We start from the raw sequence: 26,545 nt of genomic DNA, 5'->3' as shown, positions 1-26,545 counted from the left end.
TCACTCGTACACTGATATTTTCAACGTTACAGTAGATGCTATCAAGTAGAAATCATGGATACGTTATGTTCCATATAAATATCGTGTATAAAAGATGGGATGAAATACGAAATATTGTCCTTGATGTAACGAATATAATTTGTTGTGTGTGCTAGTTAGCGTTTTTCTTGTAATACTGAACTCACTGAAAAATATTAAATGCACGTGTTTGATGCTAGAACATTATGGTACATATTAAATTTGTGATTCATTGTAATAAATTATAATTTGTAAAACGGTGTTTCTCGTTTTATTCATTGACTTCTATATTGAACAAAGTTGTCGAGCAAAGAAAAATGTACAACCGTATTTGACAGTGGCTGAAAATGAAAAAAAGAAGAAATGGTTATTCGATAGTTATGTATTTGATACGGGTATCAAAATTGTGTTTTGGACATTTCGGCTACTGTTTTCAGCCTTGTAACAGTTTGACAACGTTTGTAATATTTCGATCTAATCAAGTTTAAGTTATTATTTTCTTTACCCGCCAGCTTATTAGAGGCGAGGGTGACATGGGGCATCCAAGATTAGTGCACTTGTTATATTATTATATGTGAATGTGTGGCTGATGCTAGCCAACTGAGATACCATGCCGGAGTTTAACATGAATACCTCACTCAGCCACAGAATACTGACTCCGAGCAGACCAGTCCTTGTTTTAGCCACTTTATGCCGAGCGCCAGACAGGGTAACAACAAGTACCATCTTTTAACGTCTTTTGGTATGACGCGGCCGGGGATAGAACCCCGGACCTTCCGCTCTCCGGGCGGACGCTCTACCACTAGACCACGGAAGCGGTCCGGCAATCTTTCAGCTATATCAAGACTATCAAAGGCCATACATAATACAGCCAGGGTAACAACATCTGCAACCGGCGATGTTCATAAATAACAAGGGTCGCTGTATGTGAAAAGGATCTATTGACGGTCAGAACAAGTGCCCCTGTAGGTGAAACTGGAGTTCAACAAACACAAACTGACAGGGCTACGATATCTGCATCTGTTAGGACGATCTGAAGAGGTGGACGTATTTCACAAAGCAAATGTTGTTTGTTGTGAAGTGGCTTGTGTGCTGGTTAAATGCTGGGTGTTGGTATTTTTAACAAGGCCAATCAGGTGTACGATGAATTAAACAAATGACCGACCCAAGCAACCTACCCTGTCCCACAGCCAGTAGAAGTTAAATCTAAGACCTCCACACAGAGATTAAGTCAGTAGTCTGCTGTAGCGCTGTAGAATACAGCAGCCATACAGGTTTATTTAATCTCATGTAATACAGTAGAAGATTAAAACTTCATTTCATTACAAATCATTATATAGAAAATAAGAAAATACACACATATACAACACCGCCACACAATTACCATTTTTAACGTCTTTTGGTATATATGATGCTCCACTCCGCTGGACCACACAGGCTGTCAGTTTATTTTAGAGGCATCAGGTCTGCATGGCTTGGCAAACTGTTGATAGTGGTTCAGGCGCTAAGAGAGGACACATTTTAAAATATATAAGATGGAAAGATCGATCTAAGATAATCTTGAATATTTTGTTTCAGACAAGATAATATTCGAAGTACAAATACAATTATGCTAAGTTTAAAAAGACAATAATAATAAAATTAGTTGAGTGAAAGTCTTATTCGTGTTTGGTTTAAAACATCAACGCCAGAGAATAGCTGCCAGGTATAACATCCACTGAGCGTCCACGGGTGGCCCAGTCGTCTTAGGCACTGCAATTCGCTGAGTAGAGTTGCGTCCCTTGTGCACGCCAGAAACCTATGATTGTGGGTTCGAATACCGGTTCGCCCCGATTATGTTTCTAGGTTTGTCAGCACCATACCCGTGCTCGTGGGTTTCACCGAAGTGGTAAACGTCTTAGACCTGCATCACTTCGGGCTTTCCTCCCACATTAAGTTGTCACGCCGTGATGTAACTGGAATAATGTTAAAAGCGGCGTTAAACCCAACTCACTCACTCACTCACTCACTAAGTAAAGGGTACATATGCTTTGCAAATCCTGCAGTCGACCGAAACCTGCACGGCAGTTTACGAACAGGATGTTGATTTCGTTACACTATTTTGATTGGACTATGCATAGACTCGTTAGTCCAACTCCATAATTGCAGCTTAGGTCGGCAAGGGTGGAATCTGGACGTATATTGTCAGTTAACTCCCTTGCCTCGGGAACATGTAAGGAGGTGTGAAACCTCACAGTACAGCATCGGGTTACATCGCACAGCATGTTGACAATAAAAGCGACACAACTCTTTCCCTCAAAAAGCACCAGCCCCTTGTCTTCCAATGGCGATATTGCGAGTCGCAGCGTCTAGACGTGACATAATGATTCCGTCGTGAAACTCTTCAAAACTGATTTCACATTTCGAATGCGACATGGAATTTTATAGACAGACACAGCATGCAACTCATGGCCCAACTTGCACGTGCAAAATGAGTTTGGTTTCGTTTTGGTGATGTGTTTTCAGAAGTTTTTAAAACGTCTCATCAAACACAACATTTTGCGTTTTGGTGTTTTTTTTAAAATACAGATTTGCATAGAAGTCTCCTATAAACAGATTTATAACATATTTCATCGATTCAGTTGACATATTCTTGGATCGATAATCAAGATTAATTTTGTAATGAAACGCGCCTTACTTCGCAAAGTGTATCAAATCACGTAAACAGCTTAATTAAAAACATGAAAAGATTTGTAATATATCTGCTGACGCTAAATTAACGGTACATATGCTTTGCAAAGCCTGCAGTCGACCAAAATCTGCACGGCAGTTTACGAACCGGATGTTGATTTCGTTACACTATTTTGATTGGACTATGCATAGACTCGTTAGTCGAGCTAAAATATGACTCCATAATTGCAGCTTAGTTCGGCAAGGGTTAAATCTGGACGTTGATAGTCAGTTAACTCCCTTGCCTCGGGAAGATATAAGGAGGTGTGAAACCTCACAATACAAAAAAAAATAAAAATAATAAACACATAAATAAATAAATATTTTTTTAATTTTTTTAAAAATTTAAACAAAACAACTCACACTGCAGCATCGGGTTACACCGCACAGCATGTTGACAATAAAAGCGACAAAATCCTTTCCCTCAAAAAGCAGAGTCGATAGCAGGATTCCGACAAATATCCTGAGCATCACTATCAAATAGTGCTGATACCAGGTGTTCGCGAAATAGTGCGCATTTCCTGCCCCACCGGTAACACCCGTCACAAACACATGCAAGGGCAAGTCAAATGTTCACGTGAGAAAATAAACTTGGGAATAAATGGTACGAATGGGAAATTGCTTTTTGTCACTGCGATGTGTCATATCCAGTTTATTTGAAAATCGAAATCATCCCTCTTGTAGTACAGGTCGGTACAGAAGCTGCCGTAAATTTGAATTCCATAAACAGATCCATAAAAGACACTAAATATGTTTTCCCTATTACGTCTTTGATTTCAAGCTCTGTTGGTTTGAGGAAGCGACGGTACTCACTGGCAGCGTTTAAAGAAATGAGGTCATCTATATATCTGAAGCTGATTTTACTGAAGTAGTGAGTGAGTGAGTGAGTTGGTTTAACGCCGCTTTTAATATTATCCAAGTTATATCATGGCGTGTCAGCTTAATGTGGGAGGAAAGCCCGAAGTAGTGTAGCTCTTAGACGTTTACCACTTCGGTGAAACCCACTAGCACGGGTGTGGTGCTGACAAACCTAGAAACATAATCCGGGCGAACCGGGATTAGAACCCACAATCATATGTTTCTGGCTTTCCCAAGGGACGCAACTCGACTCAGCGAATTGCAGTGCCTAAGACGACTGGGCCACCCGTGCCCCCTTTTACTGACGTAAACATTCCGATTCGTATCAAATAGAAAACTCATCATCTGAGAAATGTGCACAGAATCCATTGCGATACCTACAGTAACTTCTTGTCTAAATGGTCCATCACCATCTTTGTCAATCAGGCAATCCAGTTTGTTAGATATTTGGGTTATTTCACATTAGAGTTACTTTTAAGCCCATCAACAATTGTAATAAAATACCTGTTTTGAAACATATGCTTGAAAACAAAAGCACTGAAGATAAGAAAATATATTTCCCTTTCCATTCATCATGAGGGTTAGTTGTTTAAATTGTTTTTAAAACATGTTGTTTTTAAAATTTGAAATAAGTTTATATATAACTTGAAATAATGTTTTTTATTTTTTCAAGACCCATTAACGAGTAACTGCTTGTCTTATATAAAACCTGACAGTATTTATATAGGCCTTAGATTATTGTTGTCAGAATGTTTGTAGTTTTGACAAGGATCCGGTAGCCCACTTCTCAACACCTGCTTTTTATGGACTCCTGTTAAGCTAAGGAATCCAGAACAAATCCGGAATGGATTAATCCTCAGATTTGATCGAAATTGCAAGAGTACTAAGAAATACTCCTGGACCTTCGCCAGAGTTAAAAGTACAGCGATGGACATCTCCGTGGCAGTGTTGTATGTATCACAGACATCTTTCTTCACCTTTGGTGTTGACTCCTCTTCACGCGTGATATACTCACAAGGAAGATAAGTGTTTTTGTGTGGAGTTAAGTAGTCCGTAACACAACAACACGTGTCATTCAATGACGACAGGTATGAATTACACAGGTGTCGTTACAGGCGCATGTGAGGTAAACGGGACCAATGCACGCCTTGGAGTGACAGAACATCTTCATTCAGTTGATTAAGTCACTGCGTCAAGACACACGGGTATTTTTTTCCAAAGACATCCAGAGACACAAATATACGTCGTCGGCAGTTAAGGATTCTTTTAAAAAAGGAATTCGTGTTTGGCAAAGGATAGAGTGACAACTTGCATAAAAGCGTCGTTAATCGTCATTTCGTAGATGTTTAAAACAATGCGCCTGTGGCGTGTTGGTGCCGGTTGCAACCCACCACAGGGAATTGCGGCGCCTGAAACGACTGAAACGTTGTTTGTTTTTCCAAAGGAAATGTGTATACAATGTTTGTGCTCTGAAGTACCTAATGCGGAATGTAAAAACAATTATAAGTCTTAGATGATGGTATGGTGTTCGACATGAAGAGGTACATGTAGTTCATGATTTGAACAAAATGTCATCACGCTTGTCGTAGAGATTGGTGCAAAGGTTGCCGTAAATTTCTATGCACAGATCGAAACAAGACACTGACTATTTTCCATGTTATTTCTTTGATTTCAAACTCTGTTGGATAGAGGAAGCGACTATACTTATTGGCACTGTTGTGAAGAAATGAGGTCATCTATATATCTGAAACTGAGGTTGACCCTTTTGGCAACGTGATCTTTCTCGATTTAAATGACCATCCACAAGTAAACCTATCATCTGCACAGCAAGTTGCGGCGCCTAACACGACTGGTCACATATGTACACGCTCATGGTGAAACATGAAAGGCTCGGATCCATAAATCGGGGTTCGAATCCTAAATTCGCCGTGATTATGATCGTGGGTCTTGGTCGTTGGTTTCACCAGAGTCTGAATGTCTGAAATCTGCGGCACAGGGTTTAACTCTAATATCAAGCTGACGCGCCGAGACATAGATGAAATATTTCCTTCTTACAGACCCCCAGAACATATTTGATAAAACATTCACTCCCTAGGCTCCAGCAGCCGATCCCCATCCCCTCTTCAGCTGTGGGAGCAAATTGGTGCTCGATACAAATCCCGATTTTGACATGTATCGTATGTTTCCGTGAGGGTTCCATTAGCAATTGACTTGCCTTTGCCTGTGTTGTGACGGTTGCTACCGGTGAAGCAGGATAGGGTCACTATTTTGCTAACACCTGGTGTCATCACTTTATAATCTTTTTCATTTGAGGTTTACACGATATACGGCTTTTCCATTGGACGAGAGGTCGGTCACATGACCGCGAAATTGACGTTCATAAGTGTATGAACGACACAATTTGACGTTCGTACGTTTTTCACGAAACCGTGTTCTTGAAATGATGTAAACACTGACGGACTACTTCAACATTCCTGGGGAAAACCCTGGGAATTCCCATGCACGAATACATACAGAAGCGTTCTTTCTGATCATTTAAAGGGGCGGTCGTGTAGCCTAGTGGTTAAAGCGTTCGCTCGTCACGCCGAAGACCCGGATTCCATTCCCGACATGGGTACAATGTGTGAAGCCCATTTCTGGTGTCCCCCGACGTGATATTGCTGGAATAGTGCTAACAGCGGCGTAAAACCATACTCACTCACTCACTCTGATCATTTAAACCCTTTAATCTTAAACTCGGCGTTTCAGTTATCACTGAGCAACGTCAGAGAGTTTGACTGCATGATCGTTTACGAAAATCCTCGCTACGACCGAACCTAGAGTGAATAAAACGAAGAAATGCACATCCACACTATCGAAGTATCGACTCGATCCGTGTCTTGGCTAATGGGTAACTCGGGTACTTGGGTCGGGTGGGTACTGAGCTGAACCCGGGTAGCCACAGGACTACCCGGACCCGTGGTTCATCTCGTGACTTATTGTTTAATGACAAAAACAAACGCTCTAGCTCAGTGGTCACTCTACAAGTCGTTAACGTTGTCATTTCTTTATGATGATGCACACATTCCTTTTGACTTGTATATGTTTGAGTAAAGATAATGCTTCAGTTAACTTCAGTGTACCCATGGTCTGATTGTTTGATACATGTATCTAAATAGTTTTGGCTAGGGCTGCTGTCAAACAATTCCCAATCAGACATTTTGTTCCCAACTCTTGAGACCTGGGTACCCGGGAAAGAAAGATCTTTATTCTCCTTTCAATGATCGGCCAGTTGATCAATGATGACTAAAACATGTAACCGCCACAGGTTCATTAACAACTTCCGAAATCACTCCCGTCACGTTTATTGTGTCGGCGATTTTGTCGTCTTGAACTTAATGTAAATGCGATGCGCTGACATTTCTCATCTAATGAGGTTATTATTTGAATACATTCGTAGCAAAGAAACTACAAAAGATGTTCCTGTAGAGCATGTTAAGCACACATACATTCATTTCATCTCTCGTTTAGAGGAACTATTTTATTCCGCGATACAGCTGGTTGCTGTATGGCTGTCAGTGTAAACATTAAGTGACGCGTACTAAATATTGCGTTTAGATCTAGAACTTTTGAGGTACAAAATAGTGATACAAGAAATGATAAGAATTGACTTTCACTTTGTGTGAGTTCATTGGAGTATGAACCTTCATAGAGTGAGGGCAAAACTGTATGAGCGTCGGAGTGAACGTCCATTCTTAACTGATAGTCATTCATAAGCACATTACAATAAACTACGGTTATAACGAACTCAAATGGACCACTTATTTTAGTTCGTTATAACCGTAGTTCGTTATAAGCATACATACAACATATATACAGCAAATGGCCGGGATCAAAAATTAAGTTCGTAATATCCGTCAGTTCGTTATAAGCGTGTTTGTTATAAACGTATTTTACTGTATTATGATAAGTCGTAATTGTATAATTGACTCTGCTCTCAGCAGAGAGTGTTTTTTGCTAATATGCAAATGGTTTTGTCACTTTTATTCAAGAGTCTTCCCCCGTTGCATTAATACTCGTGTATATCCTCATGCAAGGATTTTTATTTAACCCTATACACAACATTATTTCAGCCTAACATTGCCTCCAAACAACCGATTATTTGATGAACACGTAAAACCACATATCATGTGAAACATCACAAGGATAAATCGGTTGTATATCATAGTTTAAACATTAGACAGCAAAACTTGGATATAATGAATACTGACAATCAATATAAAAAAGAAGCATGAGTATGGTTTTACGCCGTTTTAGCAACATGCTAGTACTATAACGGCGGGGGAAAATGGAAAATGGGCTTCACAATAAGGAGAAGAAGCAACCGAAAGAGAAAAAGAACTATTGTCATGGAACAGTTACAAAACATGTTTTATAATTTCATTCCATTTCCTGTATGGCACATTTTCAACACAAACAAAGGTGTTTCTTCAACAAATGATACAGAATGCGATTTAAATGACTAATTCATATCGAGACATTTCGTGAGTGAGTAAGTATGGTTTTACGCCGCTTTAAGCAATATTCAAGTAATATCACGGCGGGGTACACCAGAAATGGGCTTCACACATTGTACCAGTGGAGGGAATCAAACCCGGGTCTTCGGCGTGACGAGCGAACGCTTTAACCAAGGGGCTACCCAACCGCCCAGGTATTTAATAATCGGTGTTTAAGCTTTTCCAGGCGCATAATTCAAACGCCTCTTATACCTTAGAGATCAACCATTTGGTATTCCTGGAGAGACGAGGATTTTAATAAAAAAATTCTTGAAAAATATAATTATGCTTCAGACTGTCGAAAATAAATCTGTAAATAAACCACGGCAAACAATTTACCAAATACGGATGAACAAATGCACCTGATCTGAATCAATTCCAAACTAGTGTATTGATGTGGTCCTGGTTTAACATCTAAACACATATAAACAACACCAAATATATGGTCAGTGGTGATTATAGGTAAATGAGTTATCATTTCTGCAATTCAATCTTGTACGGCTAACATGGTAAACGCTTTCGTCCTGAAACAGTATGGGCTATCCTACTACATGAAGCCATCACGGCATGATACAACTGAAAGACCACTCACTCACTCACTCACACTCACTCCGGCAAGCCCACGCTCGCTTTCATGGGGTTTATCGAGATGTCACATGATATTGCGAACTGTGTATATATATATATATATATATATACGCAGATCACTGCACTAGGAATCGGACCGCCGCCATGTTGTTCTTTCGCGAGACATATGTCATGTGATCACAGAACAGATCGGAAAATACAATATTGAAACTCGATCAGCATTGGGTCTTTCCATTTAACAATTTAGATAGAGTGGGATTTGTGTTAGCGATGGAATATCATTTCACTCGCTGCTTTAACACATTGTTTATTTTACTCTGAAATAGGGAGCAGAACATTTTTTTACACGATACTCTTATATATTTTTTCTTAAAACGCCTAACCCCCTGAACATCAAACGGTCGGTCCTCAGTCCTCTCGGGCACATATGCTGAATTGGTGTGACAATACTGGAATAAAAAATGACATAAATGTACATACATACAGAAGCCTTTTAGGGCCGTGTGTTTTTTTGTGTTTTTTATTTTTTTTAATTTCTTGACATTTCAAGATCATCATCTTGAAATTTCAACTTATTATCTTGAAATTTCAAGATCATCATCTTGAATTTTCAACTTAATATCTTATCTTAAAATTTCAACTAAGTATGTATCTCGGAATTTCAAGTTAGTATCTTGAATTGTCAAGACAAAAGAAAAAAAAACCAAATAGCCCTAAAAGGCTCCCGTACATACACAGCCAGGGCGCAAAATGAGATGTCCATCATATACATATTATGCACTTGATATCGTTTGGCAAGATGATTGAAATGTCTATGCTCTTCTCCGTATTGTGGACTTGTTTTTAGAGGGTAAACCTCGGTTGTCCCGACTTGATCTCCTGGCTCGCCTTCCACCCGTAGGAACCCTTCTCTTCCCTGGGGTTTTGCTGTCTGAAAGTACACCGAATTCTGAGTACACAATCAAACCTCTTTCATCCACACGTTACGAGCAATATCGTCCCGATTAACGAATGTCCGCATAAGTGAACTTTTGGTAAGGCCGGGATAATGTCATTTTGTGTGTATATAAATACCGCAGTGGTGAAACCAACGATAACTTGAATGACAAAGACCAAGGACCATAATAATCCCGGATCCTGGATCATAGGATCCTGGTACAAGGGGCATAACTCGTCACAGAGCTATCTTATCCCTTTGAGAGCTATGGAAAAGAAAGGATACCATTTCCCGTTAAAAAATTGACATTTGAAACCTCCTTCTTATGCCACAAATTCAAAATGAAATTTCCGGGCATCAAATATTAAATAACACCCTCAAATATAAACAAATTGATAATGTATTTCTTCATTTCGTGTACCTTACCAATAACACGCAGCACAGAAGTTTGCTCCATGACAGGGTCAGTTGTCACCATGCACTTGTACATCCCACTATCATGTAATGTGACGTTGTTGATATGGAGCTGGAATCCACCAATCGGGTCGATGATCACAATCACGTGATTGTCCGAACTCAGGGAGTGTCCATCCAAGGACAGTAGTTTGGATGACGTAATAGAAAACCAGGCAACGCGGTCTGACGTCTCTGGAGGAAAGTGCAAACAAATAATAGGTTAGAGGGCATCAGTTCATTATATACTCAATCACAAAAGAAACTATGATCATATGTGGTACTGATTACTGTAAAATGATATTAAGGATATCATATTGACGATATAATATGGCTTTTAGTGGCGGATCCGAGGGATAGGAGGAGGGGTTCAAGTGGTGCACACACACACACACACACACACACACACACACACACACACACACACACACACACACACACACACACACACACACACACACACACACACGCTCACACTCACACACACGCTCACACTCTCACACACACACACACACCTTGATGTCTAGTATTTCCTTGGCCAGTCTAAGTAACTGAGACTTCAGTCTATAAGGCTTTGGTCTATTTGTTTTGTCCAAGTAACTTTTTTTAGGGACAGACCCTTTTTATTTACCACTATTCAACTCTTGGGTGTTGGTTGGTAGAAGCCGACTTAATTGTCTGACAATGCAATATCTTGTCAACGTGTTGATTTAGCTACTCGTTTTCATTACTGTCAAACAGTTGCTTGTATATTTGTTCTGGTTTAGTTAATCAGTTTCGTTGTCAGTGTAAATTGGTTTTTTTAATTATTTTAATTGCCATAAATACTTACTACAAGCTGATCATGATAAACCTGTGAACCTATTACCGCTGCCATCATTTTATATTTTGCCATTGAATATTGTGCTACAGATCTAATGTATACTGGCATTGTAATTGCGGTGCAGTAATCTGTGTTGATTTATATAGCTCGTTAAGTGTGTAAAACATTTGTTAATTGTTTACCACTTATTGGTTGTTTGATGGTTTCACTCTAAATTCTTTAACGTACAGATTGCTGGGTTAAATATTGTTTCAATTTAGGAATCGACACTTATCAGTTACAAATCGAGCCTCGAGAGAACCCCACGTCCCACCGACCCCATTGAGAAAAAACGATGCACTTGAGCAGTAGGTATAATGTGTCGACTCAACATACTATTTAACAAAGGGTAGCGGGGCTTAAAATGCTGACAGATGACATATTAAATTATTAGGACATCTAAGAAACGACGCTCTGTCCTTCTGCATGACGGCGTGTCATCCACTACGAAGAAAAACAGTCTTGCTCCAAAGAAGAATGATGAATTGCAAAATTGGAAATAAACTCAAAACCGAGAATAGGCTATTAAATGTCAAATACGGTGCACGGCACTGAATACCCTGTACCCAACAATAATTGCAGTTTGTTATTTAATTACCATCTCTGTATAAAGTGGTTTAAGAAACTAGGTTATGCGTACAGGGAATGATGGTATAAGAGAGGTCGTCTTTTTTTTTTTTATCGTAATCCGACTCGCTCATGTCACAGCCCTCGTCGTCGGAATTGCTTGCATCGCTGCTGATTGTCGCAACTGTAGGTGGGACTGTTGTTTGCTGAAGTCCATCACGTATCCTGACGCTATCTCGTTGTTGACTTTGGTAACGCAACGCTGCCATGTCTCCACTGTTACCTGAACAAGGGATTCATTTACTAGCTTTTCAACATCCCGAAAATCAAACGTTGTGTTCAGTCGTCCAACGTCACATTTGACGATACCCGATGTTAATTGTATTGGTTTCAGATGACAGTGGTAAGGGGGATGTCGTAAGAAGGCATGACCTTGACCTTTGATGTTATTGTCAGCCATAAACAAGGGCTCAGGTTTGTTAGATTTGATGACTTCATAGAGTTGTGGTTTTGTAGCCCTGGCAGAAGAGGTCATGTTTATCTGTTGTAGCCACATCAGCCACAAGGCAATAGAGTTGACTATAAAAGTCCAGTTTCCACCCTTGCCGAACTAGGCTGGTATTATGGCGTTACATTTTGGCTGGACTAACGGGTCTATGCATAGTCCAATCAAAATCGCGCAACGAAATCGAAATCCGGTTCGTAAACTGTCAATCAGATTTCGGTCGATTGCAGGATCCGTAAAGCATGTGCACCGCCAACTCGTTGTCAACAGATATTTTCCAAATCTTTTCATGTTTTGAATCAAGGTGCTCACGCATTGCGCGATGGAAGACCCGTTTTATCACAGCATAGACCTTGATTATCGATCAGATCGTCTTGACTGGGCGCCAGTTTTGTTTGAAGTAAATGCAAGTGATACGAGAGGTGGAATCTGATTGGTCTAAAGGAGAGGCTTAGAAGGGACATAACTCGTAATAGCCACTGGTGGCGCTACGATAGAGCCCATGAATTCCAGACTAGTTCGGCAAGGGTGGAAACTGGACTTTTAAAGTCAGTTACCTCTCTTGCCTCGGGAAGATGGTGTAGTCACGTCACAATACCCCCTTTGAGGCTTCTAAACCCCTGGGGCCTTGCAGTCTAGACCCTGCAAACTGTTTTATGGTGCATTGTACATGATATAAAGGGTTTTGACAGACAAGGCAGGGACCAGTTTATTTTTTAACCACTCAAGAAATACCTTGCCGTTCATTTCTACGTGGTAGCCCTGTTCGAACGACGAGGTCACAACCAGGGAGAAAACGCTGCCAGGCACAGCCAGCATGGAGAACGATGTCTTTCCCATTTTCCCATTGTAACTTTCTCCCAGACTCCTTACAGTCCCCAGATACATCCTGACGGCAGGCTGTGTGAGAGGCATTTACCCACATCATTATTGAAAACAGGCTCATAGCCGTATTCACGTTTCTGCTTGATAGTTCGCAGATAAGGATTTCGGAGACGAAGGATGTCAGATCGTTCACCTAGCACAGTCCTATTTTTACCACTTATATTTTTGTACCTTGCCATAGATTGTAACAATTACATTTGATTCAATTTCAATGTATTTCCTCAAGAGTTTTAGTGACATGTACTTATTTTCTGGAAGTAGTTTTACAATTGCGCGTCACACTTGATTTTTTTCCCTTAAAAATGTCTAATTTATCAGTCCCGTCGACTGACAACATTTTCAGCTTGTTATGAGACATACCAAGATCTTTAGAAGCTCGTTTCAAGTATGTATAAATGACATGAAATTGTTTTCCTCTTTCTGCTTCCCATTAAAATAAATCATTCACTTTAAAAAATCCCCTGTTTCACATCTGCTGAGTAGCGCATCCTGTCAGTCAACAACGACATGTGCTGTGTAGCACGTGCAGTACATGTCTGCGCTGTTCCTCCTACCGTTGTACACCCCTCTGTTCAAGATGTCAACTTGGACAGATAACGTGATTGCGATTAAAATTACCACGAGACGACCCTTATACCATCATTCCCTGTACACATGGGGGCACGGGTGGCCCAGTCGTCTAAGGCGCCGCGATTCGCTGTGCAGAGTTGCGTCCCTTGGACACGCCAGAAACCTATGATTGTGGGTTCGAATCCCGGTTCGCCCCAATTATGTTTCTAGGTTTGTCAGCACCATACCCGTGCTCGTGGGTTTCACCGAAGTGGTAAACGTCTGAGACCTGCATCACTTCGGGCTTTCCTCCCACGTTAAGCTGACACGCCGTGATATAACTGGAATAATGTTAAAAGCGGCATTAAACCCAACTCACTCACTCACTCACTCACCCTGTACACATGACATGATAGTATTTAAAACGACTTTTGCTAGTGGTGGGAACAAAAATAACAAACAGCAGATATTGTTGGGTACAGGGTATTGCGTGTACCGTATTGACATTTAACAGACTATTCCCGGTTTTGAGTCTTTTTTTCAATCCGTCGTTCTTCTTTGGAGCCAGCAGACTGTAATAATCGCCCTCATTGGCAACAATGCAGTTTACCGGGCGCAGCTTACAATAACGCTAATTGGCTCAGACTGACGACTTCGGCTCTCTCTAAGCTGATCTCGCGTGCCTCTGCGATCCATGATTGGTCGGATTAGTGTTAATGTAAGTAATACCTCTATTCCTCAAGGCGACGCTCTACTGCGCTCTACGCGCTCTGAGTGAGCGCCATATGTCTCCTCATTTTTCGGTGATCTAGGGGCACTTACGATCTGACTACGACGAGATAGCGTTCCTGTTGCGATCCAATAGCGATCTATGCGATCCGATAGCGACTTGAAGACCCTTGATCGTAACCAAACAACCCCATGTGGGGATCTTGCACGATCAGTTTCCGCTCCTTGTGCGACCCAAGGCGATCAGGAAACGATCTAAATGGCTCTCTATCTGCGCTCCGATAGCGATAGCGATCTAGGCGACCTATGGAGATCCATTAGCACTCAATTAGCGCTCAATGGGATCCTATTGCGAACCGATCGCCGCATTTTGGGTCCGCAGAGGGGAAGGTCCTAGTCTTTCGTGGCGATCGGCAGCGCTCTAAGGTGATACGATAGCGCTCTGATTACGACCATGGTGACCAAGTAGCGCTCTGATTACGACCTTGGCGATCAAGTAGCGCTCTGATTACGACATTGGCGATCAAGTAGCGCTCTAATGGCGATCTCGGACATTCTCGGCGGAGCGCCTCGGATCTTTGTGCAGGAGAGTCGACAGGCGGGCGACGATCATGGAGATAAGTTATATATCAGACAGCGATCCATTAACGCTTTTTGATATCCTAGCGCTCTATATGGTGATCTATGGCGCTTTATAAGAGCACCACTGAGCGCCAGTTAGTGGAATACACTATAATAGCCAACTCCGTTTGTTGTTTAACACCGCACTCAGCAATATTCCAGCTACATGACGGCGGTCAGTACAAAATCGTGTCTGGACCAGACGATCCAGTGATTGGCATCAATCCATGCAATTGGGATACGATGACATGCATGAACCATGTCAGCGAGCCTGATCACCCGATCCCGTTAGTCGCCTCTTACGACAAGCATTGTCGCCTTTCACGGGTTGCTGAAGACCTATTCTAACCCGGATTTTCATGGGTCGGCCTTTCCCTCTCCGGGCAGACGCTCACTCCACTACACTACGTATTGGTCCTCATAGAGTATAGGCAGAAACAGTTCTTACCTAAATTTTCAACTTTACATGGAAATACTGCAATCCCTCCTTTCTTTATGGTTAGGTTGCTTGGCTTGTTGAGAAAACTAGCTCCATCTGAAAGGCGAAAATAATCAATACAGTCACAAATGTTAAACACTATTAGCAATATTCATGCAGTTTCAGTGTGTACCATGGGGCCACTGTGTGAGTCTGTGTGTGTGTGGTCAAGCCAGTGTGTGTGTGTGTGTGGGGGGGGGGGAGTGTACTTTATGTCGCCAGTTCAAAATTCTCCTTGCGGGAGGCGGGGGGTGGGGTGGGGGGTGGGGGGGGTGGGGGTGGGTGGGGGTGGGTGGGGGTGGTATGTGTGGTAGGTAGACTCTCTGTGTGTTGGCGAGTGTGTGTGTTGTAGGACGAGTGTGTGAGTGTATAAGTTAGTGTGTGTGTGTGTTTGGTTGTGTGTGTGTGAGAGAGTGAATGGGAACGTGTGTGGTGAGGCGAGTGTGTGTGTGTGTGTGTGTGTGTGTGTGTGTGTGTGTGTGTGTGTGTGTGTGTGTGTGTGTGTGTGTGTGTGATATAGAGAGAGTGGGAGCGTGTGTGGTGGGGCGTGTGTGTGTGTATGTGCGTGCGTGTGTGACTTGTGGGGAAGTGTACTTCATGTCGCCAGTTCAAAATTCTCCTGGAGGCGATTTTATTCGTGGGCACATATGTACCGCGTCTTGGTAGGGCGAGTGTGTGTGTTTGTGTGTTGTAGGACGAGTGTGTGAGTGTATACGTGTGTGTGTGTGTGTGTGTGTGTGTGTTCAAAATTCTCCTGGAGGCGATTTTATTCGTGGGCACATATGTACCGCGTCTTTTCGTGGGGACGAGTTTATGTGTCGTAGGGTTAATTTTCGCGACGACAACGGCGCCCTTGTTGTAAATGGATGATAAATTCAAACAATTGAAGCCCATTAGCTTTAGACTTTTATTTTATTCGGGGGCAAATGTGTAACGCAACACCGGCACGTTTTTTTGTGGGGACGAGTTTATGCGTCGGCGGATTAATTATCGCGACGACAACGGCGCGCTTGCTGTCATTCACATTTAAAAAAGTAATCCCATATATGATATACAACGGACAAATGTATCAGAGAAGGTAATTTTTAATCATTTATGTGGAAAGGGGGATTTTAATTAACGGTGGTAACCATAATTTGTTCCAAGCACCTACGGTATTCGGTAATAACATCAACAGTTTGAAGTCATAAGTCCCAAACATGAGAATCTGATGGCACACTAGTTCAGTAGCGTGTATGGCCACCATGTGCGTTGACAACTGCCACACAACGCCTCCGCATGGACCTTGTGATGCTTGTGAACACATGATTGGGAAAACGACGCCATTGTTGCTGCAAAATGGTGCCAAGATCTTGCAAATTCTGTGGTTGGTTCTGGAGAGTGCGCAGACTTCTGCCAAGAGCATCCCAGACGTGTTCGATGGGATTGAGGTCGGGAGCCCTTGACGGCTAGTCCATGACGTCGACTCCCGCATTCTGAAGGAAATTCCTTGTCAAAATTGCTGTGTGGGGTCTGGCATTGTCGTGTTGGAAGATCAAACTGGGTCCATGTGCTGTCATAAAAGGCAGAAGTTCTGGAACCAGTACCTGGTCGCGGTAAGCAGCTGCGTTGAGGTTGCCACGGATGACAAGAAGCCTGGAACGTGCATTGCCACAGAAAGCACCCCACACCATGACACTTCCACCTCGAAATCTGTCAACTTCCTGTACACAACACTTGGCGTAACGTTCATGACGGCGTCTCCACACCCTCGCCCTACCATCAGCAAATCGAAGATTAAATCGGGACTCATCACTGAAGACGACTTGATTCCAATTCCTCTGAGTCCATCGTAAGTGTCGCTGTGCCCACAATTGACGTTGAAGTCTGTGTAATTGAGTCAGAATCGGCCCGCAGTATGGCCGTCGTGTTTGAAGGTGAGCAGTTCTCAGACGGTTTCGAACAGTTTGCGCACTCAGTCTACCCCTATACAGTTCAAAAATCGGTTACGGAGGTGACGTAAGACAATCTGACGATCCTCTGCATGTGACGTCACACGTGGTCGACCTGGCCGAGGGCGATCAGCGGTGGTACCCGTTTGCTGTAGACGCGTCTGTAAATCATAAAGAGTCCGTCGACTACAACTCATCGTCTTTGCGACTTCAGCTACGGACGTTCCCGTCTGCAACATGCCGATGGCACGTTCACGTTGAACATTTGAAAGGCGTGGTGTGACAAATGGCCGTAAAGACTTTTGTTTTCTTGTGTTTTTGTTTTTTTGTAAATGACTGCTAACAAGTATGGCTGAAAACATATGCGGTATTGTGGCCACGTGACCAGTTGCACGTGAAAAACCACTTTTGTCACTATAGTGCTGTGCACATGATTTTGATCGATTCACCTGCACAAAAACGGGTGTTATCTGAAGACAATACGTGGCCATTACTGTTTAGATACACAATAAGGGCCCACAATGATAACTGGTCAAAATGTTAAGATTTTAGGATTGTGAAGTTTTTAATTTGGTCCAGTATATATATATAATAGGCCAGGTGAAATGGGGTTTAACGTCGCGTCTAATATCATTGCACTTACACAGCGAAGTGCATGCACGTGTTTGTATGTGTGGCTGCTTGTACTAGTCCAGACTGATACCGATTTATAGGCCCACTGAGATAAACATGAATACCCCACTCGGACACTTTATACTGACTCCGAGTCGACCAGTCCTTGATTTAACCCCTTAATGCCGAGCGACAAACAGGGTAACAAGACCACAGCCAACACTTGCAGGAATCCATATTGGAAGTAGTTTCCTTCACGTGACTATCGTGATTAGAACACAACACAACCGATCGATGACAGTTGTCAACTTTATATAACTGTTCAAATTGTATCCGTTTGCTGTGTCTCCAATTGGGAGGGTAAATCTAGTTTCTGATAACAATTTACCAGCCCTTAAAACGGTTGTCGTATTATACGAACTATTCGTCTGCCTAACAGGCCCTAGAGAATAGACTATAACTGTATCCAACTCAAGTCTTACAGCTCCACTCATTGTTGAAAGCCCCGTTTGAATTTTACTTCTAATTTCGTAGACGCAAATTAGTTGTGACACCCATTGATATGATGCATGTTATATCGTATATGATACATGTATCAAATACCTCACCATCGAATAAGCATTTCTTGTTTGTTTCATTTCAAGCCACCATCAAACATGGGTGTGTACATTTGTTGGCCAGGCAGTTCGGATTTGTCTTGCAGCAAAAGAAAGTGTCCACCCATGCCCGATGGTGTCTAAACATATAAAAAACAATAAATGGCATTTGATGGTTGGTTGGTTCCAGACAATCCAGTGATGACTGAAATCATGAGCATCGATCCACGCAATTAGGCTCGATTACATGTATCAACCAAGTCAGCGAGCCTGACCACGCGATCCCGTTAGTCGCCTTTTACGACAAGCATAATCGTAGGGTATACTTTCTTTTGCCCGGTAGTGTATTTCAATGTTTTGTCACGACCTGACCTCGAACAGTGAACTAAATGCCCGAGAATAGCACAACAAATGAAAAACAGGCAGCTTACTTCACATTATGGGACACGTGTTGATAGAAAAGAAATACCACTTGACGAAATGAGAAATATTATTGGCTGATACTTTGAGCTAACATTGCGGTCGAGACTGATCTGATATCAGTCATAAAATTGGGGATAATCTTAAGTGCATTCCCAAGCAAGCGAGAACGATTTACAAATGACCGGCTGTCCTTTCAGGGAAGGGCTACGGAAATATATGAACTGTCTTAAAAGTCTTAACACCATGACGCATAGAAGCTTTGGGTAATCACAATTTCTTGAATGGGGGAGTGTACCCCAATCCCACTGACTGGTCGAGCACAGAATTTAACCAACTGGCGGCGTAAAAACAAAACATTATTTAGTTACTGGGAGAGCATAGAACATTATTCATTTACTGGGAGAGCATAGAACATTATTCATATACTGTCTGAGCATGGAACATTATTTATTTACTGAGTGAGCATGGAACATTATTTATTTACTGAGTGAGCATGGAACCTTATTCAATAACTGAGTGAGCATGGAACATTATTTATTTACTGAGTGAGCATGGAACATTATTTATTTACTGTGTGAGCATGGAACATTATTTATTTACTGAGTGAGCATGGAACATTATTTATTTACTGAGTGAGCATGGAACATTATTTATTTACTGAGTGAGCATGGAACATTATTTATTTACTTAGTGAGCATGGAACATCATATAATTACCGAGTGAGCATGGAACATTATTTAATAACTGAGTGAGCATGGAACATTATTTATTTACCGTGTGAGCATGGAACATTATTTATTTACTGAGTGAGCATGGAACATTATTTATTTACTGAGTGAGCATATGGAACATTATTTATTTACTGAGTGAGCATGGAACATTATTTATTTACCGTGTGAGCACGGAACATTATTTATTTACTGAGTGAGCACGGAACATTATTTATTTACTGAGTGAGCATATGGAACATTATTTAATAACTGAGTGAGCATGGAACATTATTTATTTACCGTGTGAGCACGGAACATTATTTATTTACTGAGTGAGCACGGAACATTATTTATTTACTGAGTGAGCATATGGAACATTATTTAATAACTGAGTGAGCATGGAACATTATTTATTTACCGTGTGAGCATGGAACATTATTTATTTACTGAGTGAGCATGGAACATTATTTATTTACTGAGTGAGCATAGAACATTATTTATTAACTGAGTGAGCATAGAACATTATTTATCTACTGAGTGAGCATATGGAACATTGTTAATTGACTGGGCGAGCATAGAACATTATTAATTGACTAAACCAGCTTAGAATCTTATTAAGTTACTAACTGAGCATAGAACACTAAAATTGACTGAACGACCATAGGCCGTTACTAATCTTCTGAACGACCATAGGACCAAATTTACTGGGCGAGCACAGAATATTATTAATTTACGGGACGAGCATAGAACATTATCATTTAATTGTGTGAGCATGGAACATTATTAATTGATCAGAATATAATTAATTGATTGGGCGGGCATAGAACCGTTTAGCCCATGTGCATTATTTCTCTAATTATCCTTCTGATTTATAGCAGTTTTTCTTATCGATTTTAGCTTCAATAAAATCAGTAAATGCGCTATAGCGACACTGGATTTTCTGTTCCTTAACTTAAACAGGTCGCATTTTTTATAGGCAGGAATACTGACTACAGCGTCAAGCAACGCAAACCTATTTTTTTAATGCTAATTGCGTGATTGTCATTAGCTATCGGTAGGGCAGGACATGCTTACCCTTTTCGCGAAAATGGTGTCATCGCTTATTTTCAATATTATTAAAAATTAACACAATTTTTTGCCTTTTACGCCCAATGAAATGTATTTTGTCGGATGATACGGATTGTTTATTGTTTGGCGTTGATATTAAATACTTCCTTCAAATCCTTACGGTTCTTTTGGGTCATAGTAACATTATGAAATCGTACACGTAGCACTTAGCGCCGAGTGTTTTGTTAATCAATATCTTGTCAAACATTTTACAACACTGACCTAGTTTAACAACTCCCAACGTCCGACCTTCAATGGCTGACAATTCACATTAAAAGTGAAAGGTCCACGAGCACAGTGTCCCAGATCTATTGTCATTGTGTGATGTATGTCGCGGTACAAATATGGCGATTGTGTTGTTTAAGCGTCTTTTTAGGGGCACATGCCGTTGTAGCGCTGCATGTTATGGTGAAATAAGTACGCCGACGTATAAGTATGCCTGAGTCAACTTGTGTGACTTTTGTGAGTCATAGAACATGAATTTTTGAGGGCATACTGCATAACATGTGTGCATATCTATTCATGTCACTGTTCACTGTATTTAAATACAGATTTCAAAGCGATAAAACATGATATGTTAATAATGAAACATGAAAAATGATATATACTTAATGGGTCGGAATTTTAGGCTTGGTGACTTTCCCTTAACATTGTGGGACGTTGGTAATAAAATAAATCACGGGTTTGTCTGGTCCAGCTTCGATTGTTTACAGACCGCCTCATATAACTGATATATTGAGTGCGGCGTTAAACAACAAATAAACAGCATTAAGTAACGTTGGGTATCAATAAATATATCGACAAAACGCAAACAATTCATGTGATGGCAGTGTCGTAGTATTGTGATATGAACGGACCATTGTCAGAACCGCTGTAGGCGTTTTTACTCACCAACATGGAGGACCCACACAAGGAAACAGAGGACACTGGTACACTTATTACAGCTCATGTCGTGATGGCGGGGATTGTCACAGTGAATATAACGTTGTTATAACATGTTGATACGAACTTTGTGCACTAGATTGGGCCACGCAAAGTTCGAGTCAACCGACCTTTAGCCGACACGCAAGAGCATTTATATAAACATTATCAACATCCTGGCTTTAAAAGTCACCAGTGTTCCCAAGCCGCCTACGTATTGAGCGTCGGAAATGTGCAGTTGATATGTGAGTGTTCCACCCATGTGAATACTTGTTCCCTTGTACACATGTCAATGGTGAAGATTAGTATGGCGATTGTATTGTTTGGCTGGGTAGCCTTTTTCGTTCATGCAGCTATGATTGTAAGGATAGGAAACGTGTTTCACATTGGATAGTATATGCCACGGTTCATTTTAAGATGAAAATTGATTACATGTAGTGTTAAACAGGATACATACATACATACATACATACATACATACATACATACATACATACATACATACATACATACATACATACATACATATACGTATCTATACACATAAAATAAATATATATATGTATATGCATTGCATTCCTATTCTAATGTGTATTGGGGGCTGTCGGGTAGCCTAGTGGTTAAAGCGTTCGCTCGTCACGCTGAAGACCCGGGTTCGAATCCCGACATGGGTACAATGTGTGAAGCCCATTTCTGGTGTCCCCCGCCGTGATATTGCTGGAATATTGTTAAAAGCGGCGTAAAACCAAACTCGCTCACACTCACTAATGTGTATTGAGGAAATGAGTGAGTGCTTTGAAAAGTATTTCAACTGACCCATGAAGATCCGCGTAAGAATAAGTCTTCAGCAACCCATGCCTGCCGTAAAAGGACAATGCTTGTCGTAAGAGGCGACTAAGGGGATCGGGTGTTCAGGCTCGCCTACTTGGTTAATGCATGACATCGTATCCCAATTGGTCCAGACTCGATTATTTACAAACCTAGAAAAATAATGAGTGAATCTGAGATTCAAAGCCGCGATCCTTGGATTCTGACACAACTAAGGGACGCAACTCTGCACAGCGAATTAAGGCGCCTTAGTACCGTGTACTCACATTGCATAGTACACACATTAAGCAGGTGAAAGATTGTCAAGGACAGAACTTGTGTCCGACGCGGAAGGAATATTCTAGCAGATGCGCCACACAATGCATGGATGCAATTGTTCATATACTTCGAAGGAGTATTTTTCATCGAAACTTTTATCGGATTTATCAATTATGTGAGAATACTGGGATATTTCTAGAGAAAATATATGTTCCAAGTTGATGACAAGATGTTAACATCAGCTGTAATCAATTTCCATGCATACCGTCACGCTATCTAAAACATAGCATGCACTCCATGCATATGTTTCTACTGTCAAAGCAAACAAATCATACATATCGCCACACATTATGATTCGGTTGGTTGGTTTGTTGTCTAACGCCGCACTCAGCAATATTCCAGTTATGTGACGGAGGTCTGTAAATAACCGAGTCTGGACCAGACAATCCAGTTATTGACATCATGAGCATCGATCAACGCAATTGGGATCAATGACGTGCATCAAGCAAGTCACCCGATCCCGTTAGTCGCTCACGCTCGCATTAATTTCCAGCTTTACAGCCTTGTAAAGAAATAATGTTTTCACCTGTGTTGTATAAAACTGAATAAACTTGGATTCTACAGCGCTGATCTCAACAGAATACTATAATGACTTAATTCTGACGAGGAGTTTTCTTTAATTCAAATTATATATACATATACATATTGTTGGGTGCAAGAAATGTACCACCACATCCCTGACTCAATGATTAACCATTATCGGGAGTACACTCATGATGGATTGTTTTTCTATTCGCAAAAAGTAGTTTAGATAAGTTGAACTAGCACCATGTGGATCCTCAAAAACTCAAATGATTCGCTTAATTTTTGCAAAGTGATTCATAAACACATGGTGACTACATGGTAGGAAGCGTGCGATGGAATCTGCTTTTAGTACATTTATTGTTAAATGGCATAAATATTCGGGGTAACTTGACTTTGTATGTGAGTTAGTGTGTGTTGTTGTTTCACCCCTCCAGATGAGGAGGGAACGGGTGGTCCAGGGTTAGGTCTACTATCGCCTACAGTGCACTTTGACTACCGTGTTACGAACCAGTGGCTGTTACTAATGAGCTCCCATTACCTTCAGTAGGAATCGACTTAGTGCGGCCTCTTATTTTGCCACTTTGGGAAGATTTTCTCCTTTGTGATACTTTCAATTTCGTTTTTTGATATAGGTAGGTTGATGATTACTTCTTCTAATTTTAGTCCTGATTTGGCAGCTTTGCCTTCGTGTTCGTTGCCATGAAACTTCGATTTTCCTCCATATCTTATGGCTAAACTCCAGTTTGAGTGCTTAATCCCTATTACTCACTATAGCTATCCCAGTTTGAGTCCTTAATCCCTATTACTCAATGTAGATAAACACTAGTTTGAGTCCTTAATCACAATTACTCACTGTAGCTAAACTCCACTTTGAGTCCTTAATCCCTATTACTCACTGTAGCTAAACTCCAGTTTGAGTCCTTAATCCCTATTACTCACTGTAGCTAAACTCCAGTTTGAGTCCATAATCTCTATCACTCACTGTAGCTAAACTCCACTTTGAGTCCTTAATCCCTATCACTCACTGTAGCTAAACTCCACTTTGAGTCCTTAATCCCAATTACTCACTGTCGCGAAACTCCAGCTTGAGTCAATAATCCCAATTACTCACTGTAGCTAAACTCTCGTTTGAGTCCTTAATCCCTATTACTCACTGTAACTCAACTCCAGTTAGAGTCCTTAATCCCTATTACTCACTGTAGCTAAACTCCAGTTAGAGTCCCTAATCCCTATTACTCACTGTAGCTAAACTCTCGGTTGAGTCCTTGATCCCTTTTACTCACTGTAACGAAAGTCCAGTTTGAGTCCTTAATCCCTATTACTCACTATAGCGAAACTCCACTTTGAGTCCTTAATCCCTATTACTCACTGTAGCTAAACTCCAGTTTGAGTCCTTTGTCCCTATTACTCACTGTAGCGAAACTCTAGTTTGAGTCCTGAATCCCAATTACTCACTGTACCTCAACTCCAGTTAGAACCCTTAATCCCTATTACTCACTGTAACTTAACTCCAGTTTGAGTTCTTAATCCCTATTACTCACTGTAGCTAAACTCCAGTTTGAGTCCTTAATCCCTATTAACACTGTAGCGAAACTCCAGTTTGAGTCATCAATACCTATTACTCACTGTAGCTCAACTCCAGTTTGAGTCCTAAATCCCTATTACTCACTGTAAGTAAACTCCAGTATAAGTCCTTAATCCCTATCACTCACTTTAGCTCTCCCATTTTAAGCCCTAATCCCTATTACTTAATGTAGCTGAAAAACAAGTTTCAGTCTTAATCCCTATTACTCACTGTAGCTAAACTCTCGTTTGAGTCCTTGATCCCTATTACTCACTGTAGCTTAACTCCAGTTTGAGTCCTTAATCCCTACTACTCACTGTAGCTCAACACCAGTTTGAGTCCTTAATCCCAATTACTCACTGCAGCTAAACTCCAGTTTGAGTCCTTAATCCCTATTACTCATTGTAGCTAAACTCCAGTTTGAGTCCTTAACCCCTATTACTCACTGTAGCTAAACTCCAGTTTGAGTTCTTAATCCCTATTCCTAAACGTAGCGAAACTCCAGTTTGAGTCATTAATACCTATTACTCACTGTAGTTCAACTCCAGTTTGAGTCCTTAATCCCAATTACTCACTGTAGCTAAACTCCACTTTGAGTTCTTAATCCCTATTACTCACTGCAGCTAAACTCCACTTTGAGTCCATAATCCCTATTACTCACTGTAGCGAAACTCAAGTTTGAGTCCTTAAGTACTATTACTCACTGTAGCGAAACTCTAGTTTCAGTCCTGGATCCCTAATATTCACTGTAGCTAAACTCTAGTTTGAGTCCTTAATCCCTACTACTCACTGTAGCTAAACTCAAGTTTGAATCCATAATCCCAATTACTCACTGTACCTAAACTCCAGTTTGTGTTCATGATCCCTATTATTCACTGTAGCTCAACTCCAGTTTGAGTCATTAATCCCTATAACCAACTGTAGCTAAACTCCAGTTTGAGTCCTTAATCCCTATTACTCACTGTAGCTAAACACCAGTTCGAGTCCTTAATCCCTATTACTCATTGTAGCGAAACTCCAGTTTGAGTCCTTAATCCCAACTACTCACTGTAGCGAAACTCCAGTTTGAGTCCTTAATCCCTATTACTCACTGTAGCTTAATTCCAGTTTGAGTCCTTTATCCCTATTACTCACTAGCGAAACTCTAGTTTGAGTCCTTAATCCCTATTACTCACTGTAGCTAAACTCAACTTTGAGTTCTTAATCCCTATTACTCAATGTAGCGAAACTCCAGTTTGAGTCATTAATACATATTACTCACTGCAGCTAAACTCTAGTTTGAGTCCTTAATCCCTATTACTCAATGTAGCGAAACTCTAGTTTGAGTCATTAATACCTATTACGCACTGTAGCTCAACTCCAGTTGGAGTCCTGAATCCCTGTTACTCATTGTAGCTAAACTCCACTTTGAGTCCTTAATCCCTATTACTCACTGCAGCAAACTCCACTTTGAGTCCTTAATCCCTATTACTCACTGTAGCTAAACTCTAGTTTGAGTCCTTAATCCCTATTACTCACTGTAGTTAAACTCCACTTTGAGTCCTTGATCCCTATTACTCACTGTAACAAAACTCCAGTTTGAGTCCTTAATCCCTATTACTCACTATAGCTAAACTCCACTTTGAGTCCTTAATCCCTATTACTCACTGTAGCTAAACTCTAGTTTGAGTCTTTAATCCCTACTACTCACTGTAGCTAAACTCCAGTTTGAATACA

The 26,545-nt window shown here is 41.0% G+C and overlaps 1 protein-coding gene across 1 annotated transcript; it reads right to left on the bottom strand.

The window, feature by feature from the left end:
• Positions 1-7,982: 7,982 nt before the first annotated feature.
• On the bottom strand, positions 7,983-21,752 carry LOC139457667 (palladin-like). Its single transcript, XM_071239020.1, has 4 exons — positions 21,565-21,752; positions 15,265-15,351; positions 10,072-10,293; positions 7,983-9,639 (listed from the first exon to the last, which is right to left on the bottom strand). The coding sequence occupies exons 1-4, from the start codon at positions 21,620-21,622 to the stop codon at positions 9,521-9,523; spliced, it is 486 nt and encodes a 161-aa protein (XP_071095121.1). The 5' UTR covers positions 21,623-21,752; the 3' UTR covers positions 7,983-9,520.
• Positions 21,753-26,545: the final 4,793 nt, after the last annotated feature.

Source organism: Haliotis cracherodii, unplaced genomic scaffold (assembly GCF_022045235.1).
Source record: "Haliotis cracherodii isolate W230 unplaced genomic scaffold, xgHalCrac1.p SCAF_12, whole genome shotgun sequence".
Taxonomy (NCBI): Eukaryota; Metazoa; Mollusca; class Gastropoda; order Lepetellida; family Haliotidae; genus Haliotis; species Haliotis cracherodii.
Note: the sequence above shows the minus strand (reverse complement) of the source record. Positions and strands in the feature narration are given on the sequence as shown.

Bases quoted from the DNA above. Each gene is read 5' to 3' on its own strand.
- LOC139457667 (XM_071239020.1), bottom strand. From the start codon at position 21,622: ATGAGCTGTAATAAGTGTACCAGTGTCCTCTGTTTCCTTGTGTGGGTC. The intron at 10,294-15,264 runs GTAAGAACTGTT...ACTTTCCTCCAG, and splicing joins ATGTAAAGTTGAAAATTTAG to AGACGTCAGACCGCGTTGCC. The intron at 9,640-10,071 runs GTAAGGTACACG...GTGTACTTTCAG, and splicing joins TTCTGTGCTGCGTGTTATTG to ACAGCAAAACCCCAGGGAAG.